General features: G+C 38.3%; 1 protein-coding gene across 1 annotated transcript in view; it reads left to right on the forward strand.

The window, feature by feature from the left end:
* The window catches only part of galntl6 (polypeptide N-acetylgalactosaminyltransferase like 6), a 295,980-nt gene that overhangs the window by 245,398 nt on the left and 26,427 nt on the right, over positions 1-24,155 (forward strand). The window contains exons 6-7 of the mRNA XM_015345359.2: positions 18,081-18,266; positions 20,780-20,963. Coding sequence (XP_015200845.1) covers positions 18,081-18,266; positions 20,780-20,963 — 370 coding nt within the window. The remainder of the gene's footprint in view (positions 1-18,080; positions 18,267-20,779; positions 20,964-24,155) is intronic.

The following is a 24,155-nucleotide window of genomic DNA, read 5'->3' on the forward strand; positions in this document are numbered from 1 at the left end:
TTTAATGCAGTACTAATTAATTGTATCAAAAACTTTAAAGTTAAGATGTGGTCTTGAAAGCATCCTGAAAAAAAATCATATTCTGTGGACTCTTCTTCTGTCTTAAAAATGCTGTTTCTTTAAAGAAGTTGTGTCAGACTATGGTTTCAATATATCCCCAGCCTCTGAGATTCAATTTCCAATGCGATAAGCATAAAATAGTGGGCTTCCTTTTTTAGTGCCTGGTCTCAGGTGCAGAGAAAGAAAAAAAGACATTTGCCCAAAGGATGCTATTCATTTTAAGAAACATGACCGAAAGTAAATGTCAAAGCAATATAAAGCCCCATAAAACACATGGCTTCCAAAATATCAGCTGACTCAGGGTATTTATCGTGGTTTTATGCTGACATCTTATACTACTATTGCTCCAGTCGAATTTATTTTGAACCAGATGTATCCAAAGGGGACAATGAAGACTCTGGGATTTGTTACTGGTCTGTTTCTCATTCTAATGTAATGTGAAAAAGTAGTAAAAATCACTGAGACGCAAGAGACTGTTAAAGACAGCATACTTTTCCCATTTTAATGAAAATGTTAAAGGTTGTTTAAAGTCCGTAGGGCCCTTAAAAGTAATGCTACTTATTTACTGATGGTTGTTTAGAGACAATAGTCCATTTGCCAAAACACATGGGAGCCCAAGTATATGAACTGTATATACAGTACTTAAACTAAAATCAAATTTATTCATATTTAATTTTCCACAAATTAAACACTAATTGGTCTAATGAGTGTTTTTGTGTGTGTTTTGTAATGCGCCTTAGTGGAAATCAATGGTCCGAGACAAAAGGTTCATTGAACCTTTTGTTATTTTCTGGGTAAGGTGATAAAATGAGCTAACACCAGTGAAGCAGCTAGCAACTACTGTACGTCACTGACCTGCATGAACAGAAAATGTAGATATCGACTTAAAAGTGGGTCTGTAGCAAGCACAGAAGGAAAAAAAGGAAAACTTTCTTTTATGCTCAAGCACGAGTCAAATTTGCATACAGCGGTAAATAAAACTATCTTCCTTGTTCTTATGCCAGATAGGAGCAACTGCATCTTTGTGCTTCATCCATAGTACCACAGATGGTGAGAAATTCATCCGGATTCCAAGCATAGGTTAAAGTTGCCAGTTTGAGAACATCTGGAGTACTGATGAGCTTACACTCTCAGAGCACTGAGCTCCATGCCACAGGGATGCAGAAGTTCCCCATAGCAGCTGGTACAAATTGAGGTTCTTTCCCTGATTGTTACCGTAAATTGATTTGTCAGCCCTCCTTCAGCTGCAGTCTTCTTGGGGATAGTCCAATTTCAATAGATACTTGAATCAATGTCTATAATAACTTACAGCCCTACAATGAAGAACTGTATGCCTAGATTGGAATGTAAGTATTCAAAGTACATGCAGTGAAATTGTCAACCATGTCTTGCTTCCTTGTCCAGAACAAAGCAAACAGGATTTTTCTTCCACTTAACCTCAGCTCTTACTGGTTTGGACACAGAAACAGACACTGTCAGCACATGGTTGCATGGGGTACCTCAGGCAGTGGTATCTAGACAAAATAGAAAATGAAACATGCATTATAGATAAAATGGTAGAGTTATGCTACATTTTTTACCTTGGAAGGAACAATGTATTAACACATTTTTGAGGAAGGATCTTAAATCAACATGAAATATGTGTTTTGTTTATTTAATATAAACATTCATATAACATTCACTTTAGTTTGTGTCCACTCTAGAACTGTTTAATTTCTAACATTTCTGCAAAATGTTGAAATATGTAAACACGGTACACAGTACAGAGTACTTTAGTTTATTATGATCATTTCACATTCATTTTGAAAATGCAATAACATGTTGGTTTACTTTCAGTGAAATTTGAATTAACTCACCATTCTTTTGTGGATTTACATAAAAATGATAAACATATATTACCTTCTCTAAACTCTTTACAGTCATCACTACAAAAGGATTTGGATCTGCATGAATAATGCACCCCCTTCGCATTAATAAGAGAGTCATCAATCCATATCATATATGACAGTCATTACCTGTAATTAGCTTAAGCCCTTTCAGAAGCTTAATGTTGCAGAAAATGTTTATTGACAATGACTCATATTTACACAATATTATATAGGATATGGTGTTCAGATATACCATCATTGACCAGATTAGTGTCTTTGAGATTGCTGGGTTACAGTACATTCATGCTGGTAACGAAGAGCTCTTGTGTTTGCTGACATACTATATCTGGCATGGAAGATATTATGCCACTAAGATGATGAAGAGAAAAACTACAACAAACCATTCATTTTTTAACAAGAAGAGAAGTTTATAAACAATTCTTTTTATGGTGATACCCATTAAAAATAACATTCTTCCTTTATATTGGAATTTTTATCTCTTTGGGGCCTTAATTTCTCTTTTTGTGTAAAAAAAAGTAAGACTCACATATTGTAGGCCACTATTCACATTTGCTTCTTTGGGAGATGAATGAACTCTGGCCAGTGTCCACCACAGTTCTGCAGTCAAAATGTCATTGTTCACTGGAACCCTCTCCTTCCTCCTCTTTGAAACTTAGATCCAGAGTTCATAGACTTTTTCTATTGGCAGGGCTTTCAAGTTCACACAGGCCATTTAAGGACAGAACACACCGCAAAGTGTCACCGTTCCTGACAGGAGAGTTGTGCCAGTTGAACAAACACTCTTTCCTCTTCTCTGTGGTATTGCAGTTGTTACACTGGCTGTAAGAGAATAGGTTTGGTGGTTCTCTTTTCAGTACTTGAACATATTCAATGGGATAAGAACTATTCAGAAATGTGACATTCTCCTGTAGGACTGTGTCAGTGGTGGGCAGTCCTGGTCCTGCAGGGCCTGTGTATCTGCAGGCTGTCTAGGTCTGTTCAAAGCACCAGCCCCTGAAGAGCTGGGAGAAGCTGTCAAATTGGTCTCATTTAGCCAATAAGGAGTTCATTGAGCTCATTAAAAGCAGAATTGGAATGAAAACATACAGACACACAGGTCCTCCGGGGCCAGCTTTGCCCACCCCTGAACTATGTCGTTTTATATCCGACTCCTTTCTTCAGAACAAAATTCAAGATCTCTCCAAGGTCTCTTATATTTTCTTATATGTGTGGAGCCCACGTCAGAGGTGATCAAGGGTGCTGAACATCTGCCACTGCCATCATAAACAAGGCATATATAAAAGGACAATAAAATTACTCTGAAACCTCTTCAGATGCATTTTTGTTCTTTTTTTTTTACTTTGAGCAATGACACTCTGATGCAACTCCTCACTCTAAGTCCTTTTTACTAACAGCCATGGGGCATGTTAAAGTCTAGAGCTTGTAATTTGCCATAATTATATCATTTAATTTGCAGTTTCTGAGGTAGCAAAAGTTTTTAAATGGAGCTGAAACCTATTATCAGAAGTCACCTTTCAATCAAGTTTTGGGGTGTAAAGTGAATTCAATTTAAAGTTATATCCTTAATATCCTGTGAATGTGATATTAACTTCAGGTATAAGCTATATGAGACCTCACACAAATTTGTTGATAAAGCTTATTAAATGTATGTGCTAAATACTGGTATTACTGACTGTAATTTCTTTAATGACCAGTAGAATATTAGTTAATTAATATAAAATTAGATATTCTAATGACAAAACCAATACAAAATTAATATACACAATTATTTTGTCATATCATTAGTCACTAGTTACTAGGGTAAAATTATTCTATGACATTCATCACCAGGTGTTCCCATATGTATTTAACTTAAATCTTTTTTGTGTCTTTGTATAGCATCTTCTAAAAATATTGTGACAATGAAGTCTAAGATGATATTTCACTATGAATTCAATTAGCAATCATTTCTGATAAAAAAAACACATGATAAGCTCGACTGATAAGCACAACTCCAGAGTATTTGATGTGAAATTAAGTTAGTTCAGTTCTACTATCCTGGTCAATTAAACATCTTTATAATGCTGAACCTTTTCATTTTGAAGGAGGAAAAGTACTACAACAAATGGTTGACAGGAGTCACTGGTTGGACAAGTGCTTGTTGCCTGAGAATTAGGCACTCAAGTCAAAGTCAAAGCCGACTGTCACGACTGCCAGCCAGCAGATATCAACCCACAAAAGAGCTAACCAGTGCCAGCAGCGGGTTGATAATAACAAGCGCCACCGCACATGTTAACCCATGAGCACAGGCAGCGCTATTTTAACCATCCAAACCCACTTCCAGCTGCTCGGTAGTGAGTCTTCCCCTAGAGAGCTCTACTTCGCCTTGTACCTCGCTTGCGATTCTTCTGGACTTCCCTTTTGCCCTCGAACCTCGAACCTCGAACCTCGAACCTTGCCTGCTGTTTTGGATTGCACTCCTGTCTCCGTATCTTCCGGCTCTCGAACTACCTTTTGCCTTTCAACCACGATCTCGCCTGACGTTTCGGGTTATACGCCAGTTTCGATGTCTACCCGCTCCTGCGTCTGCATAGGATCCTTATTCCTCATCATTGGGGATTCGTTACACCAACTTTACTGCCAAACTTACCCGGCAGTTTATTAAGGAATTTTGTACAAGAAAGATGTACAAATAAGATACATTTCATATACTGTACAATGCTTTGTTACAATGAAGACAGAATTCCCAAATTTACCAATAAATACTTTAATACTTTGAAATAGTGTTGAATTAAGAGACTGTAAAGCCTCATGATAGGTGCTCTTCCAGAACCACTCTGTTCTAGATTTGACCCATTTTAGCCTTCTTCCTGACGGAGGGAGCTCAAACAGGGGAAAAGCTGGGTAGGATTGGTCATGGACAGCTCTACAGAGTTTTCCCATTTAAACATGTTGCATGTGTGGAAGCAACAGATGGTAAGTCACAGCCAATTATTTTCGATGCTGTGTGGACTACTCTATCCAGTTGTTTTCTCTCCTGAGAAAACATTTCCTGAACCAGACTGCAACAGAAAAAGTTAACATGCTGTGAGCTGTGAGCTGTGAACATCTTGTCAGCCTGTTTTGGCTTGATTTCAGTGTTTGGAGTCTGTAGTCGAACATTAAAATGAACCCCAAAGTTCTTGCTGTTAAACAAAAGTAGACAATTTAAAAGTTGAAAGAAAACTAACCTCAATCAGAACACAAACTGGGAATTTCAAAATCATTAATTTGGAAGACACTGAAGACAAAATAAATTACAGCTTAAACTATCATTCTGGTTGGACAAGAAAAACATCCGCAGTTGATTACAAAAAAAAATTACAGTAGTTATAGAAAAATTCACAGACCTTTCAAGGAAAACCCTAAAACAACTGTGAAAAAAGTGGAAAATATCAAAGTGCAGGACTGAAGGTATCAAAATCCACAGTTTGAAGATGACCACAATAGCAGAATTAAAACATTTCTACTCCACAGTATGTAAATCTTCAAGTTGAACCAGGAGAGTTTTACAATTAAGCTATTGACCAATGAGATCAAGACCAAAGATACCTTTGGCGAAGTGATGGGATGCTTAAAAAAAGAAAGCAATTGCAGATGCTCAAAAGAACACCAAATCACTCCAAATGTCATGGCTTCATTTTTGCTTGACCACCTCTGGAACTGGCAAACTCATCTAAATTTCTGATGTAACTGATGACAGCAGTAGCAGAACAAATGAACAGATTCTGAAAATTACGGAGTTCTAAATACATTTGTCAAAATAAGTGTGCTTATTTAGAGGAAAATGCCTCCATACTTGTTTGGTGGAGCTTGACAAGACAATACTACTATTACACAAGACATACTGCTGATGCAATCAGTGAGTACATCAGGAGAAGAAATGAAAAGTGGTTGACTCAGCAAGTCAGTCTTCGGATTTAAATCTAATTGGGCATGCATTTTATATGCAGGGGGTAATAAAGTCAGAACACCCCAAAACCAGATTTGGTGACAGATTTCATGTAGTCATTGTCTCAAAGGTTGGTAACCAAATACTGACTTTTATATGCTGAAATATACTTAATGTGACTATATCCCAATGTTTATGCATGATCTTGAAATCACTAAGCGAGATTGAACACAACGTGTATGGTGCTAATATGATTAAATGTAACCATGGTATTACCCAAACATAAAAAAAATATTATATTGTACTTCTTATTCATATGAAGCTTGTGATCACAAATACAAATACTAAAAACAAATTACTTGACTGCAAACCACAAATAACTGGTCTGTCTTTGCTGTCTTAATACCTTTCTTTGAGGGTACTGTATATACTGTACTACATTTGTTTCACAGCTTCGGAAGCCTTCCATGATTTTCCTCAACAAGTGCAATTTGACTGCAGTCTATTTCATCTGCAGGGTTAAGAGCCTAAACTCTAGGAGCTGGAAATTTGATCAGGAGTCCCCAGTCTCATAGCAAGCACATTCTACAGCAGGAAAGGGCTGGACCGACCTACAAGGTAGCTTTGCCTTCCACCATATGCCTCAGTCCAGGGACGAGACCCCCTTCCATCAGCAGCCTCCACTTGAACTCGCCTCCTCCCTCTAAGCTGCTCACAGCACAGACGGCTCAGGCGCAGGAGGGCCGACACATTGCACATAGATCTATTTTTAGCCCCAGCTTGGACCTCGGACGGCACTTGGAAGTTTTCGCCTCACCGTGCTGTCAACATGAAAGTTTAAAGAGCCTGATTTCGGGCTTTGTTATGGCTTTAAAAGTTATGCTATAGACCTTGATATCTTTAATTACACCATAGCTACATGGAGCAAGGGGAGCACAGCCAAACCCAGGAAACTGATTTAAGCACTTTAACTGTTTGCTCTGGTTTTCTTGTTCTGATTAATAATCAGAACATGTCACGCATGGTTTTCTTTTGTTTATTGCATTACTTTTGTTGATTTTTATATATTTCACATTCAGATCATTAGCAAACAGAAAAGTCAAACATCTGCCAATAGATGGTAATTATGAACTGGTTAATGGTACAGACACGAGGTAAAACTGGTGTGATGTTATTAGTGAAGTACTTCAGGGGTCTGCATTAGGACCACTGCTTATCCTAATGTACATGAAAGATCTAGATTTTGATATAGACTTGATTAGCAAACTAGTCATGTCAACAGATGATTTCAAAATAGGATGACTGGCAAAGACAGTAGAGGATGCACAATAATTTTAAAAGAGTTCGATCACTTGGAACGATCACGAGTTAAACGCTTGGAAGACGCGTTTTGATGAAGACCAGTATTGGGCGTCGCATGCAGGTAGCAAAAACATCAACTATAAAAATAAAATGGGAAACAGCCTGACAAGACAATTAGGAAAAAGACTTACTGCAGGTGTTTATATACAGTAGACATATTCCTAGCAATGTGAACAAACAATAACAAGGCAAACAGTATGTTGGAATATATAGGGAATATGGCAGAATTTTAGTCAGAAGATTTTATGTTAAAATTTTGCAGTGCACTAGTAAGACCTCATTTAACATATAGTGTAAAATGTTAGTCTCCATGTTATGAAAAAGATATCGCTGCTCTGGAATCAGTCCAGAAAAGGACCACCAAATATAGAAACCATTACACTGCATTGCATATCTTTTGCTCTCCTAACACTTTCTTAACATGAAAGCAAAGTGGCAAAACTCACAGTCTCATTGTATCTGATGAGTGAAACTGAAACACGGACATGGGGGTTCATTAACAATTCAGGAATCGATTTGCCAGTCATGGTATTTCAGTGAAGTGGAGTTTATGGACCGTGTTCTCCGAAAACGCAACAACCATGAGGAGCACTGTATATAGATATTTAATTTTTACAGTTAATTTAATGGGCTATGGCTGAAAAAATAGGAGGTGCTAAAAAGAGCAAATACAAGTGGGATCACTTTACCATGTGAAAGGAAATATTTCTTTGGTTAATGAAGTTGGCATAATGCCATTTCATTTAGGTCTGATTTAAAATTGAGCTGAATAATTGCAGAAGAAGTAGGCTTAAAAAACCATGTAGAATAAAAATTGCTTTGTCTAGTAAAAACTGATCTGGTGGTACGTGAGGACACTGCGGGAGTGACTGTTTTTTTTTTCTTTCAGTGTCTGCTGCTGGATTATCTCCAAAGAAACATATTTCTAATATATCTCTGTGCCATTAATCATATTTTACTGTTTAAAATAAAATACTAGCCACAAACGCCTGATAGCAATGATGCATCTCTTGCATTTCAGATTCAATAAAAATATTTTGCATATTAACATTTTTGTAATTTTTTAGCAGCCGGAGTCATCTTACAATATCAAAAGTTGGAAAGTGAGTGACATATCTGTGTAAGTGTAAGTTTTGGAATGGAATATTAAATATGTTTGCCTTTCCTATGAGTTTTTTATAACATTCAGATTGCATAACGTAGGATAGAAATAGTTCTAGTGTTCATAGAAAATGTGCTACTAATAATTTTATATAAAAATTGTGCACAGATTTACTCTCACACCCTAAGTTTGCATTGTCTCCCTATGTGCATGTGGCAGGTTAATCAGCTTCTGTCATCTGGCCCTGAAGTGAGTGTTTGCGTGCTTGTGGCTGTGTGTGTCCTGCATGGACTGGCGTCCTGTCCAGGGTGTGGCCAGCCATGCACACACTGGTTCCTGAGATAGGCTCTGGGCTACCATGACCCTGAATCGGATAGGCAGTTATTGAAAGTCAAGTGATGATGTGATGCCTATCAGACCAGACTACAGTAAAATTTCCTGGACATGTGTGAATTTCATGTGTCATATATGCCATTATTAGAGAAAAGGAATGCATAGCCACCGATACTGTATATGTCTTAGAATTTTAGTGATGGTCATCTTCACCTCACTGCTGCTTAATATACATCAAATATTTGGTCCTAAGAAGAGACACTAAATCTGTTTACGAACGTTATACTCGAGAGGATGACTTTTAAAACCTTTTTTTTATTATTCCCATATCCTAAATTTTAAAAACATAAGAAAGGTTACAAATGCAAAGAGCACATTCACTTATCTAACCCGTTTCGTAGTGCAGTTGGCTGGTTTATGGAAGGACTGTAGTAACAGATTATCTGCCATGAGAGGCCGTCAATGTGCAATAGTAAATATGCTTGCTGGGTGATAATTTAGTAGATTATTGGTGAGGGGTTAGTGTCTAGTGTGAGTTAGGATGTACTCAAGGTACGTTCATACAGCTAATGTATAGAGAGCAAAAGGCTTTTCAGGAATCGTTTGACTGCAAGACTTGCCATTGTAAGCTTTTATGTGCACACTCCAAGGCTGGGTTCTGTCCCAGCTAGTTACTAGTCCATTTGTTCAAGGATCTCATCCAGCCATTTCTTAACACAGGCCAATGTACAGTATTGGTTTTCAATACCTGGAGGGGTAGCTCATCTCATACTCCTAAAACACTTTGTGTAAAGAAATGCCTCCTGTTCTTCACTGTATACTTTTATCAGGTCTCTTTATAGTCAAGATTCAAGTCATAGTCTAGTAAAAATATTTAGCTCTTTTAATCTGTAAATTAGGACATTCCTTTAAACCTAATTAACTACATTATAAAAATAATATCCCTTGATTTAAATTCTTAACATACTGAAAATTTTGGATTGAAATCACCTGTATTTAGTAATTAATAACATTATGACTTTTTTCACAGAAAATAACAAAAATCTTATTTAATCATTAAGCTTTTACAGCAATTACTATATTAGTAAGGAACTTTTGTTTTATTACTTTAATACCATGCGTTTGGGTGGTCCACAGTTTCAGCCAAAAATTGTGACTTGAATTTTTACAATCAAGCGTGCTTGCCTTTTCTTTTAGTGTGTGGGTGGGAGGTGCAGACATTTTTAAGACCTCCAGCAACAAATTAAGTAAAAAAAGAGAGAAAAAGACGTTCAAAGTTGATAAAACAAATATGAAATCTCAGAATATGTAAACATCTCTAAAGTCCCCAAGAACCTAACCTTGGGAAAAAAAGCAAAGTGCAACAAGACTCTTTGGCTTAGTGCAAGCATTGTATTTTGCCATTAATTGCACCTCACCCTCAGAAAGACCTTTGCCTCTGCCTTCCTGTTGTGATCTTTATTCTTTAAAATTTCGGCAGAAGGAAAGATCATCAGTGACAGGCTTAATTGCAACATTGCTCTGCTGAAAAGCAATTAGTTCTCAAGGCTGTGGGTGGCAAACATCTTTATCTGCATTAGATAATTTACTATAAAAAATTCAGACAGCAACTCTCATATGCAAAACAGTATCGTAATTTGAATTGATTAGTTTATGCATTATGATTTAATAAAATTCTTTAGTTTCAGAAAAATAGTTCTGTGGAAATAAAAATTATTTATTTATTTCTTTTCAGTTTGTTTCTGAAAAATAATGTATTTCTTCTCTAATGTTTTTAACTGTAAATACAATTTTATTCAGTTTATCAGTTATTAGTTCATTTTTCCAAGTTGTTTTAATAAGCCTATTATTCTGGAGCACATGTACTTTATAGCCTGCATATGTGGGGGCGTTTTTCATTGAAATGTGAGCCCATTTGCTAAGTTGCAAACTAACTTTGTCAGTCGGTGGTGTTAGAAAATAATTGTAATAAATGCATGGTGATTTCCCTTTTTCTTTTTCAACACCGATTTTTTTATAGCATTTCTCTCTCGCTGCCTGATAAATCTCAGCCGTCTGAAGATAATCATGAGTAATATGTGAGCTTCTACAAAGCAGCCCACTAAATTTCTATTCCAAAAGACACTTAGGGAGGTGATAAAACAGAGAATGTCAGAAAATTACAGGGCGCAGCATGCTGTCAACTTGTAAAGATGGCAAACAAAAAGAAGAAAATATTTTCCAAGTGCATTTTTGTCGGAAAAGCAGTTCATAAAGTAATGTTGATTGAGGCTAAGTACTATTTAGTTCAATAGATGTGTGCTACTGTCTTTGTAAAATTAAAGGTGGTTACATGCAGCATGGAGGTTCATGTTGCTGCCTCACAGTTTGTGGCTCCTGGGAGAATTCCAGCCTGTGGCACCTTCTGCGTGGAGTTTGCAAGTCCTTCTTGTGGCGGTGTGGGACTTCAGCAGATGCACAGCCAGAGGCTTCCTCCCACAGACTAAACACACGCTGTCTGGGTTAATGAGTGTGAGATTCCAAGCCGTGCGTCCTTCAGCAATTATGCTCTCTGCTGTGTCATCTGGGTTAAAGACGATTGTCGGGAGGTGATCGCGAGGGAGTTTCAAAAGCAATTTTTAAGCAAAACTGCACATAGAAGTGCAGATTTGAGTCATACAACTAGCTTTCTAGCAGCTCAGTGTAAATCCTAGGTTAATTAGTGTCTGTGAACTGGGCTGCAGATGTACATGTGTGTTTGCCCCATGAAGGACTGGCATCCCACACGGCTTATCCTGCCTTGCACCCTTGCATGACATTGTCTGCCCGAGCTGGGCTGTTTAACCTTGACCATGTATTGCACAAAGCAGTTATTGATGATAGACAGATGGACAGACTCCCTCTCCTTCCAGGATGCATTTTGGGAATGGACAAGAACCTGGAGTTGTGTTTGACTCTAAAGAAATGAATGTGCCTTCGCTGAACTGATGAATAATTAAGCCATACAACACATACGAAATGCTGATCCAGTATTAGTGATTAGATCTCGGTCTTTGTAAATGAGGACAATACATTATTAATTAACGTAAGAAAATTCTCATTTCAAAATACAGCGTCTGAAAGAAAAGCAAATTAAAATGGATAGTTTTCAATTGTATGTGCATGAAAAGGGTTGTATTACTATTCTGTGCACGACAATTAGGAAGCAATGTTCAGTTTAGCAAAAGGTTTAATGCTTAATTAACACATTCTTTCTGTTGAAGGGCAGTCCCCTTAAAATGCCATCCTGTTTCAAAATGCCCTGGGAGTTGTGTAACTAGAGAGTGACCCTGCTTAAAGTACCATCTGTGCAGTGGGCCTAATTCAGTAACTCAAAGCTTTGTGTTGCTTCTTAAGAGTTTGTACCCGAAGAGCAGTTGACATTAAAGCACAATTATTTCCATCACATGGATATAATGTACTTATGTGTGATTATATGTTTATTGTCTTATGTTAAATGTATTCTAATGCCATACCTATATGTATTCTGCATTACTCATCAATGAACAGCCTTCATCAACTTTCACCATATGGGCTAGATCGGTCATTGTGTTCCTGTGAGAGTCCTGTTGATCAGCTGATTGAAGAGCACATTGTCCTTGCTGGTTAAATATTTGTGAACCTTTGCTCTACATTGTCACGAAAACATTTTGTCTAGATTTTTCTAGACGGTTTTAAAGAAGCGAGTATAAACTGTTCAGTGGTTAAATTTATGAGCTAAAACTTTGCTGTATTAGCCGTATGAAGTCAGAATATGTAGGTTTTATTGAATTCAAGGACAGTAAGTCACACAACATTTTATCCCGAACCGATGAAGGACGTGAGTGAAATGTTTATTATTTATGACAAAATAGCATTGCTTTTCGCCGAAAACCAAATTAGTGCCAAGCTGGACTTGGGAGGGATTGCAGTAACAAGATCACCGCCTCTAGAGGCTGCCAAAGCCTCTAGCCTTGAAGAGAGCTTATTATAAGAGCATGTCGAGGTTTATATTATCGGTTGAGGGGTTTTGAGAGCTTTATTAATTAGTGAAACAAGATATGGTTGTCAGAAGCCAGTGACACAACTTTTCCAAGTTTTCTTTTATTGACTTGTGTTTTTTCAACTTTTTCTTGGTCACTTGTGTAGGTTCAATTAAACAAAGCGGAGCACTGTACTTTGTACTTTAAAACCCCATCCTTCTCGGTTCTGTAAGTTTGAGAACTACAACTGGTGAGTTTTAGCCAGGGAAAAAGATTTACTGTCTATGAGTGCATCAACCTCATGAACTTCAACAAACAAAAACTATGAGCTCTTAATTACCTTATTTTACTGTCAGTGATTTTTCTTTGTGTTATAAGAATAGACATACTTGTATATTCATTCATGAATATACAAGTATCATTCGTATCATGATATAGCATATCATGAAATACCATGTTTTCAAATGTTATGGGAAAAAAATGCCCTGATAAAACACCTCTGTTTCAGCTTCATTCTGTCTCACTCTTCATGATGTTTCGTAATTATGTTGCAGAAAAAAATAAATGAATGACCCAACTGAGGGGGCAAAGTTCCTATAGCATACTATGCTATGAAAGATGCATCAGAACAACAAATTATGTCTCATTGAAGAATCTTCAATTGCTGCTGTTAATGAGAAGGATTAATTTCTGATAATCTACTACATTCTTGGATTAAAACTCAAACAAAAATTGTCAGAAGGGCAATCATCTTCTCTGTGATTGTAATATTGTAATATTAGCAACACAATAGAAAGGTTTCTGAAGTTTAGAGGTTACGCTATTTCCCTCCATTTACACTCCTCAGTCTGGACAAATGCTTAATCATGATTTTTGTCCCTCATGGTGGCTAATACAGATAAGATCATTGCTTATTAACCTAGTTTGCAACAGCAGAATGATAGTGTCAGACACACAAAGCTACACTGGAGTTTGAGAGGTGTTAATATAAAACCTCCTACATATTGTTGTCCTACAGTGGAGGACATTTTTATTACTTCAAAGTAAAACACGTTAAATGAAACTACTGAGATGTGCCTCCAAAACAATTCAGAGCAAGGGTAACTTCTCCTGGCCATCCTCATTCTTTTTGTTTCTCGACCCAAAGAAACATTTATTTTTTATTTTGCTAACTTTTTTATTTGGCAGAGTTGTGGCAATTGCCTTCACAGCCCTATCTCTTGTCGAGCCTTCTACAGATCTGTAATCGTAGGGCCTTAGCTGTCTCAGAGGAATGTGGCTCACAGTCCCAGCAGAAAGGACGGGCCCTCTCCACACCGCCCGCCAGAGCAATCATCTTGTGCCAAGCCCTCATACTGGGAGCACTGAACCCAGTCTCCTGCAGACAGCTGTCACTTCTCTTGCCCCACACAGCAAGACAGAAACACTCCTCTGGTCAGGTTATCCGTTCTGTATTGACCTTTTCTTCTTTTCACAGCCGTCTTACCTATTGTCTAAATTATGTGTTTAAAATTCCCCAGTATATATTTTCTATACTGCTGGCTCCTAAATTATATGCAATGTGTACAATAGCTGGCTGTTTATAGTCAGTTAGTGAGTAACAGTTTCTTTATTTTATGTGATTAACATTTATACTATAAAATGAAATATTCATATACAAATAGAGGTTAATTCCACACTGAAAGGGAGAAAGATATTTAGGCTGCTGAGCCTTCTTTCCTCACACCTGAAGAACGTGTAACAGATAAACTGCATACTCTATTTTCACATGGATCTGCCCTCTACTCCTGTTTTTCCAGCCCGCACCCTGGCACAGCTCCCAGTGGGACCTATTCATAAAACCAAGAAAAAAGCATACGTGAAAGATGACCCCTAGAAATAACCAATTTCATAGTCAAAATGACTTTTCAATTTGTTTTAAAATTAGTTATGTTTACAAGAGGGCATTGAAAATCACAGTTGGATAATTACAGGAAAAGCAGAAACTACAGTAAAGAAATAAAAAATCAGTCCACCATGTAATCAAAGGCACTCACTGGTCAGCATGTAGGATTACTGGAAACGATGAACCTTACACTTACTAAGATTTCTGTGAAACTCAATCAGGACTGGCAAGGTACTTAGGCATTAAAGGGAGAAACAACTGTGGTTCTAGCAAGTGAAGTTGAATTTTGAGAAACCTACAGTGTAACTTTGAACAAGTTGAGAGTAAGGGCAAGAATATCGCCTCCCTGCTCTGGCAGGTTCAGACTGGCACAGACTTTCACCTTATTAGACCTGTAATCAGAATCACTGCTGTGTGAGCTAGGAATAGGTCTTGGATTTGGTTCAAAACATGATGATTACCAAATGTAGACAAGAGAGGTGTGGGGTAGTTTGTGCCACCTGTTTTCTGGCTAGGCTGTGAGCCACTCACACACTCACTCATCTTGGAAAAAAGACTGCTAACCAGTTAGCTCAGAAACAACTAAAGCAATATGACATAGAAAATTGAATATCTGGAAGGATCTTGAAGGGAAATTTTACACAGCCTAAGAACATTTGAAAATGTTACAAAAAGCAAATGTAGGATAATATAATTTGGGGCTATTTCTGGTGTTTATGTTTAGTTGACAAAAAAAATCCAGCCAATAACCATTAAAAGACATTTTTAAAAGGCCTTTACCAGGTTTAAATGTCATGGACATTCTGTAAGCTTTCTTTCAAAGAACTGCAATTCTGTAATGCCTTTTATCCCTTTCAGCCTATAAGTTGCATTGCAATTTATGTCATTTATGGAGAAAAACAACACTTCACAATGTTATGTGGGGATCCAGGAGTCATGTAAACCTTGAAATAGTGAAAAGAAGTCCTCTAACTCCTTTCTGAGAGTTTTTTTTAAGTATATAATTTACCTATGAGACTTCACTGCATTTCTTTTTAAGGGGATAGAAACCCTGCCCTAGAACTAGGAGAAAATATCTCAAAGGATTTGCTTATGAACTATCAATGGTGGAAGCATAATGCTACCCTTTATCACTGCTTGTCACACCGCTGACAGGGATATAAAACTCTGCTTTTCAATTACTGTTTATTTGTCACTTTTTGTGTGACTTAGGTGCTGGCAGGTGGCTGGCATGTATCACACAAATGATTTATTACCTCATTTAATCAGCCATATGAAGGAACAATGATACATTTTTTCCTCTAAAAATTCAAATCAAGCCGCTTCCAGCTTCTTTTGTGACACAGAGCACTTACAATGACACACAGGTTGCAAGTTTTTGTCATTTATTTTTTTTCAAGTGGAAGTGAGATGTGTCTTTGTCATGTCTGTCAGTTATATTTGCTCTTCTTTTTCAGATATTGAATGCAAAACATATTTCAAAATTGTTACCATAAATGCTGCATCATGAAGGGTGGGGTTGTCCTTCAGAGAATAAAGCTAGCATGCTCTGTTTTTTTCAGGCTTTTTTTCTGGATTGGGACTTCAAATTCAAAGTCATACCACTACAATACTGCTACAATTTTATTTTCCTGGGTCTCTGACCATGTACTGTTGCCTTGGCATCTTATCTGCTATATGCAATTCTCACTCATAGCTGAAGCACAGTTATTCTCAGAAAAAATATTTACTGTAGCAGGTGCACGGATGTTCTATTGAACAGACACAACACTGGTATCATTATGCTGATTAACATTTGTCATCAACAGCACTGTTCGACAGGGCGTCTACTGTGAAAGTCACAAGCTAGCGGCACTGTTGGAAGCAATACTAGCTGTGCATTGGTGCTTCACACCGAGTGCTGTCTTGTGGAATTACATCTCATTGCTCCTGTAAAGGCTGGACAAACATGCACTCGTTCACTGGTCTCTGAGCCCTAGATGCCACACATCACCCCAGCTCTTTCCCCAGATGATCGGCGGGGCTCCCATCCGGCAAACAGAGCAACCTCTCATTGATCGTTGGCAAATAGACAGAAAGCCGCGGTTGCTCAAGCAACATGAGCACCTGCCCTGTCCTGCTGGAGTGTTGTTATGCCAGGCTGGGCAGTGCCGGAAAGGAAGGACGTGAGGTCAGCATGATCAATGTAGTTGCATGCAGTCGGGTTGCCATCAATCACTACAAGTGGAGCTCTACCGTAACAAAACAGATCTACCCAGACACTCACACTATTCCTCCCCATGGGTTGGGCTCTTGTGCATAACTATTAGCACATCATTCTGCATGTCTGTTATGCATTAAGGTGGTCAGCACAAAATCTTGCCTCATTGCTGAGCAGGGCTTGGCTGCACAGCTGCCACGTCTGGCCATAGTCATTGCTTCAACATCCTGATGACACAAAGGTGTTGTTCACTTCATGAGCATGCTATAAGGTTTTTTTTTCTGTTTCAATTTGATATATTTCTTGATTTCCTATGTGGGCTGATAGTCAATGGGTTAAATCATCTCATCGCGTGTGTCCAATCAGCTCTTTAACTTCACTTATAGGGTGGTGTAGTGTGGTGTAGTCGATCACGTGTGTTAGAGTCGGTCTTTAATTTAATCCAAATGAAGTGTCCAAAATTGTATTTTTATGCATCTAAAAATATATGATACATGCATGGCGTGAGTAGGGGTTTCTTTTGAGGCTCAGTATATGATGTAATTGTATAGCATTTAAAAAATTGCAAAAAAAGCGAAAAATAATTGCATGTTACAAGACAGAACAATGGTGGAAAAATGCAACAAACTGAAAGTTTTATCTTCCTATTATTTTCTATTACCTACATAACTACAGTCACGCAAGATGTTTTCTTGTAAATCCTGTAAATATTATATCGAAATGTTTTGTGTATTATACACTGTAAATATAAAGTAAGCAAGTTTTTTTGGCAAAATACGTGAGATTCACACATATTTTATTTCATTCAAGTGTGAGAAACAAATTTGACCACATGCAGTAGGTTGTTTTATTACAGTGATAAAAGTAGAATACAGTTAATGAGCATGATCCATATGCTCCCTTTCAAACCTCAGCACAAATAGAAGCAAGTATAGAAGGTTACAGCCAAGTGGAGCCTCCTTATTGCCATCTAGTTTAACATTCAATGCACAGAGGCCAGTTCAACAATTCAATTAACTGTTAACTGGGGGGACATCTTGAGGGGAGTTAAATATTCATACAATTTAATTTTACAGAGAGAAATTGTGAAGTAGTATCAATTAAGACTAGATTAACACATCACCGATATAATGTCAGATATTTTCCTCATTAAAATTCCCAGTGGCCAGTATCAGCTATAGGTCTATTTTTTTTTCCCACAATCCCCCTGTTATACATGTTATTATACAACATATTATGTATGATATAGCTTATATGTTGCATAAGTTAAGATTTCCCCCATGAAGCTACGTTTGTAGGCAGTTAAAGCTGCACGAAAGCTGGAGATTACAGTGGACTTTTTTCTGCTTTTATTTGCAGAGCATCTTAAAGAACGGTTAGAGGAGTACATGGTACGATTCCCTAAGGTGAGGATCGTGCGGACGAAGAAAAGAGAGGGGCTTATTCGAACTCGACTGCTGGGAGCAACAGTAGCCAAAGGAGAAGTCTTAACCTTCCTGGATTCTCACTGTGAGGCTAATGTGAATTGGCTGCCACCTCTGCTTGGTAAGTCTGACTGTCAGGTACAATAAAGGAAAGCTTATGCCTGAGAAAACTTTTTGTGGGTGAGACATACATTTTAATGCCTTTTCTCATTATAAAACCCAGCAGTCATCTTTGACTGGAAAGAATATTGATGTTTACACCATTAGCTATGGATATTTACAGAATCAGCCAAATATGCAGAACCTTTATTCACAACTGAGATTGTTTTTTCATGTAAGGATATTGAAGGATTTTCCTCCTTGTAAAGCAATCCAAATTTAGGTTAGATGTACACACCGTTTTTTTTTTTTTTTTCGTAATGCAGATCAGAGAATTAAGAGACAGTAAGATCATTGAGCGAAGAGTGAAGTTGCTGTGGTGTCAATGACATCATTCCGACTGTGCTGTTTTCAAGGAGTTATAATTAATATGTAGAAGAAGAAAAAGGTAAATGTAGCAATATGCGGAAGACAAAACAGATACGGCAAAAAATTATTATATAATTTCTGTGAAAATGGCACATAGTTCAGTATTTAGTCTTTTTGGAAGAGGTGGTAGACGAAACTGTTAAACTTAATAAACGGAGAAGGAAACAAAAAGCACCTCAAGGGACACTTGAGAGACACAGGGACAAATCTCGCAGGGAGAAACAAACCTGTGCCTTGAAGTTTGCTTGCTGTGAAGGCCGGGCTATACTTTTGGTGTATGCTTGCTTAACTAAGGCAGAATAGCATGGTGCATTTATATTTCCAAGGCTCAAACAATCCATACATCAGTGTATGGATTACACAAGGCAGCAGGGGTAGATGAGATTCCCCCTGAGATGTTGAAAGCACCTTTGAGGTGTTGTGATGAATGCGCCTCTCCAATGTTGCGTAAAAGAAAGGCGCAGTGCCTCAGTACTAGCAAGCTAGGGTGCCATTTTAAAATAGGGGGACCGGAGAGTTGGTTCCACCTATAGGGGGTGCACTCTCTTCAGCTCCCAGGCAAAGCATGCAGATGCAGAAGAAACAATTCAAACCCAGCTCTTCACAGAGATTCAACAGGCGTGGTGGTAGTTTGCCAGTCAGGTCTGTCCCTGTTTTGTAGGTCTAGGGAGGGTGCATGTCTGCCTTTCTTCCAATGACCAGCTGTGGGAGGAGAATGGGCTCTCGTTGCAGCGCCTGGCATGCTATGTGCTCCATCTGTCCCTAGAGTTCTTGTTCACGGGTGTTGGCAAGTGGGAGTGTCTTAATTTGATTTGGCTCTGGCTGTGTTGCAGGCAATGTGCTTGTCTGTGGTTGTTAAGCAGAGGCTGAGTTCTCAGACAAAGTTCTTGGTTTACAGGCAACTCTATGTCCTCATCCCCACCTATGGTCATGAACTCCGTGAAAGAACAAAAGGATGATCGCAGGTGTAAGCAGTGGAAATGAGGTTTATTCACTGGGTTTTGGGGCTTATAGATGTTACCCACATTTAGCACTCTCTCTTGAGCTCTACTGGGCACATCCCACTGGAACCACAGGGAAGAGACTTCCAGGCTGGAAGGACTATTATCTCTTAATTGTCTGGGAACAAGAAGAATTCCTCCAGGAGAACTCAAGTCTCTTTTTGAGGAAAATAATATCTGAGCATCCCTACTCTGTATGCAGCTACCGTAACCTAGGATAAACCCAACAGAAATGGACTGATGTATTGACTTCTGTCCAATTTTTAATTTTGGTGTTCAATACAAGTATTAAACATTTACCATACAAGGTATCATACCAGGCTTAACAACTACATTCTGGTATAATGCGGGGGCAAAATATAGAACTAGAGTAAGACAAAGTGTCAAACTAGCACATTCTGCTGTCAGCATTGGATTATATACATATTTTAAGGCATCTTTCAGTTCATCCATGCCACGTCTGATTTAAATAAATAGAATACTTATGCATGTCATTTAATTAAACTATTTGGAAAAGCATTTCTTTTTTTTTTCTATATAATATTTAGCTGCTGGAGACAGGACATGTGCTCCATGCTGGCTCCCCATTATCGGTATTGTCTGCTTTCTTCTGCAGCACTCAAGTGCATTTAATCTGAAATGTGTCCCGAAAGGCAGCAAGATCCTTTTTTTCTTTTGCTTTATAATTACTTTGTAATTGTGCCGAAACAATAAAGCTACATCTTTAAATCTTTAATTTTCAACAAACATAGTTCTTCCTTAAATACCAAGAAGCACTAGGGGTGACAGATCTGGGACAGCATAGCAGTACTGAGTGACAAAGATATAGATGGCTGAGGTTTGGGCTGCCTCAATGGAGTAAACCTACTTTGAAAAACTGTAATTGTTTCTAATCACTGGCCAGCTGCATGAAGTCCAGTTCCAGATAGCAGCTTTGTGCAGACAGAAAGAGAAAGGAGTGTGAAGGGGAGGTGTTAGAGGCAGGTGCTCTTATCCTCTACCGGGAAACGCGCAAGTGTCTTGGTCAAACGTGATGGATGGCCTGCCGCAGATGAGGCCCCCTTTTTCCACATTCCCCACTCCTGCTCGCTTTTTTTCCCAACAGACCAAATTGCTCAAAACTCCAGAACCATCGTGTGCCCCATGATTGATGTCATTGACCACAACCACTTCGGCTACGAGGCCCAGGCGGGCGACGCCATGCGTGGGGCCTTCGACTGGGAGATGTACTACAAGCGCATTCCCATCCCGCCAGAGCTGCAGACGGGCGACCCCAGTGACCCCTACGAGTAAGACCTCCGGCCCGACGCACGTTTCCTTTCCCCTCCCGCTTGAACGAAAAGATTTGGCGCGCCACCACTTATCTAAATATTTTTTTTTTAAGTTTTGCTTTTTTGCGGTCTTAATACGACCGGTTGGTGGAAAAGGCTCAAGTGGTTGCAGTTTCCCTCCGTGTTTTCTGTTGTTTTAAGGCCAAGTATGTTGTACTATGATGTAGGCATGATCTAGATCGATTTATATATATCAAATTCACTTACAGATTGCATCTGAAAGCAAGCAGACAACAAAGTCAAAGGTTTGTCTGAAAATCAATACAATAGCATTGGTTATGTCTTTCAGGTTCAATTTATGATCATATTTTTAGCAAGACTTATTTACTATTGACTTAACTGTTCACTTCCTGTTTACTATCGACTTAACTGTTCACTTCTGAGTGCACCGCAGTTTTAGTAAGCTTGCCGCTTGTTCTGCTGAGACGGCTTTCGTAAGATTATGCATTCTGCAAATATGTCATTTCTTAGCTTTGTCTTTACTGAGGGAAAACAATGTGGGTGTACTATATGAGAGCATGCATCGTGATTAATATACAACAGAGGAGAATAAAATCATGAAAGTGGATTACTGAAGGAATAATTGAGTTTGCTTTGCATTCCTTTTCAGCACTCTTCATGCTCTTGACATGTCTGCATTTCATAACACAATGCAGTAGAAAGTTAAAGTCAAGGTGCACAAGATGTGAACTGTTGATTTTCCCTCTACAGCAAGCCATTCCTTCTCTCCTGTTGCACAAATGCAGATGTAATGTTATGCTCTTGACCACTATTTTGTAAACAAAAATGTAGGAGCTAAACTAGGCATGTTTGGGTGGTGACAAGGTAAGCCACTTAACACTCAACAAAAAAACAAATGCAGGTTTCAGCACTCGTCTGTTTTTAACCTTTAACTGCAATCCAGTTCTGTTTGTGATTTGTTTGGAAACTCTGTTGCGAAATCAAAATACCTACTGCTTTTGGTCAGATGTGCACACATATCTTTTTAGTCTGTTGATGTGTAATTTCAATAGAATTAAAACGGAGAATTATTTTTCTCTTGATACACCTACGCTTGTAAAGGCTAATTTGTGTTGAGTCTGGCATTTGCAGCACTTTCTTACTGACTTGCATTCACATCCCCCTAGATATACAATGTTAGGCTGATTGGTTCTTTTCACATTGAAAACCTGACATAGAAAAAATCCCAGCAGTGTCTTCCTCAGGTTCAAAGCTCCACCTGGCCAGGTTTGCCCTGGAACTAGGAATGGTGTCCAAAGGTGTTGCAGTACAATGTTTAAAGTTAAAGGAAGGACCCTGTAGGCCAGCTGGAAGATTTTCTGTCCATTTCCAACCACTTACTATGGGTTTCTTATAAAGAACCTCACCTTTTTAATTAATAATAATTCATTATTCCTTACACTTAGATAGCACTCCTGGACACTCCACCCAAAGCTATGTCATAGTGCGCCAGTCCCCTCACACCAGCTCTCAGTAGGGAGGACAGCCAAGTGATGAAGCCAGTTCAGAGATGGGGATTACTAGGCGGCCATGTTTGGTACAGGCAAATGGGAAATTTGGCCACGATGTCAAGGTAACTCCCCTACTCTTTTCAAGAAACACCCTGGGATTTGTAATGACCACAGAGAGTCAGGATCTCAGCACCTTTTTACATAATACTATCGTTTTCACTTTACTGGGGCATTAGAAGACACACAGACTGCAGGGTGAGCCCCCATCCTGGCCCCTCTAACACCTCTTCCAGAAGCAACAAAAGTTTTCCCAGGAGGTCTCCCATCCAGGTACTGACCAGGCTCACACCCACTTACTGTAGCTTCAGTGGGTTGTCAGTTGTGAGTTGTGGGGTGATATAGCTGCTTTATATCTTTGTATCATACAGTACATTACAGAATTGGAATGATACCTGTAGTTGGAAAATGGACAAGGCTATAAGTTACAAAAGCAATTTTTAAAATTCACATCATATATCAAATATTATCTACTTCTTCCATCTAATTTGTTTTGCTTTATTTTAAACATCTGGAACATCAGCAGTGCCGTTAAAGGGGAGAGGAATCCCTTACATTCTAAATTACCATCAGAACCATAAAATAAAATTTATTTCTGTTGCATCCTCCCTAGAGAAAGCTTTAATATAAAAAAGTACATTTGGAGGCAAGACATGTTTATTTTTCTCTTACATCATAATTATCAAAATACAATTTAGTGTCAGCTGCTGATTCAAAAAGAGCTCACTAAAATGATTTATTATGGGCACAGAAAACAGACGTATTGCATATTAAATGTTCCGGTTTTTGTCTGAAATCAAAAGGCTTTTGTAAGCAAGCAGTTCTCACATGCATCACATCTGACATTCCATTATTCTACCTCCGCAACGTTCACAACTTACAATCTGAGACTGTGCCCTGCATTCTTCCAGCAGTTGCTTGTGCAAAGTGAGCTTGGAGTCTGCCTACATATAATTATACTGTGATGTCTTAGTTATCCATGACCTGATGTAGGGTTGAAACCTTTTTACAATTATGTGTGTATATATAATACATGTGTATCGCCATATATAGAAAGAAGAACAAAACAATCACCTTGGTAAATTTTTTTACCTTTTGTAAAGCAGTTTACTCTTAAATGGTTTTACAGTATCTGTTCATTTTTATGCAAAACATTTATCCCATACCACACAGCATTTAACACATCTACTTACTTGAAAACAATCCTCTGTGTTTTTCAAAGACATAAATGGACAATACAGTTGCTTATTGGACAGCACTGGATAGAAGTTTAGAAAATAATGTTATTTAGTTTAAAATGGTAATGATTCTTTTTTTGTAACACGTGGAACTACTTAGAAGACGAAGCGTTGATATTGAATGGAAAGGAGAGGAGGTCTCTGCTGCAGTGTCGATAAAAAATGAGAATTCTGTATTTTCTCTGATGTTTGTCTCAGAGCTGAATGTTGACGATCCAGTTTAGTTCTCAGAATCAGTGCTTTCTAGTCGTAGAACCTTGTGACAGTGATACAGGCATTAGTCACAGGTCTGTGGCTGCATTGTTCTTAATCCACTTTGTGTTCAATCCACACCATTAACTCAAAGATCACTTTCCAGGAGTCAGTGCTGTTGGTTTCTCATTACCCCGTGGGTGTGCTCGGAT

The sequence above is a fragment of the Lepisosteus oculatus genome, chromosome 1 (assembly GCF_040954835.1).
Source record: "Lepisosteus oculatus isolate fLepOcu1 chromosome 1, fLepOcu1.hap2, whole genome shotgun sequence".
NCBI lineage: Eukaryota > Metazoa > Chordata > Actinopteri > Semionotiformes > Lepisosteidae > Lepisosteus > Lepisosteus oculatus.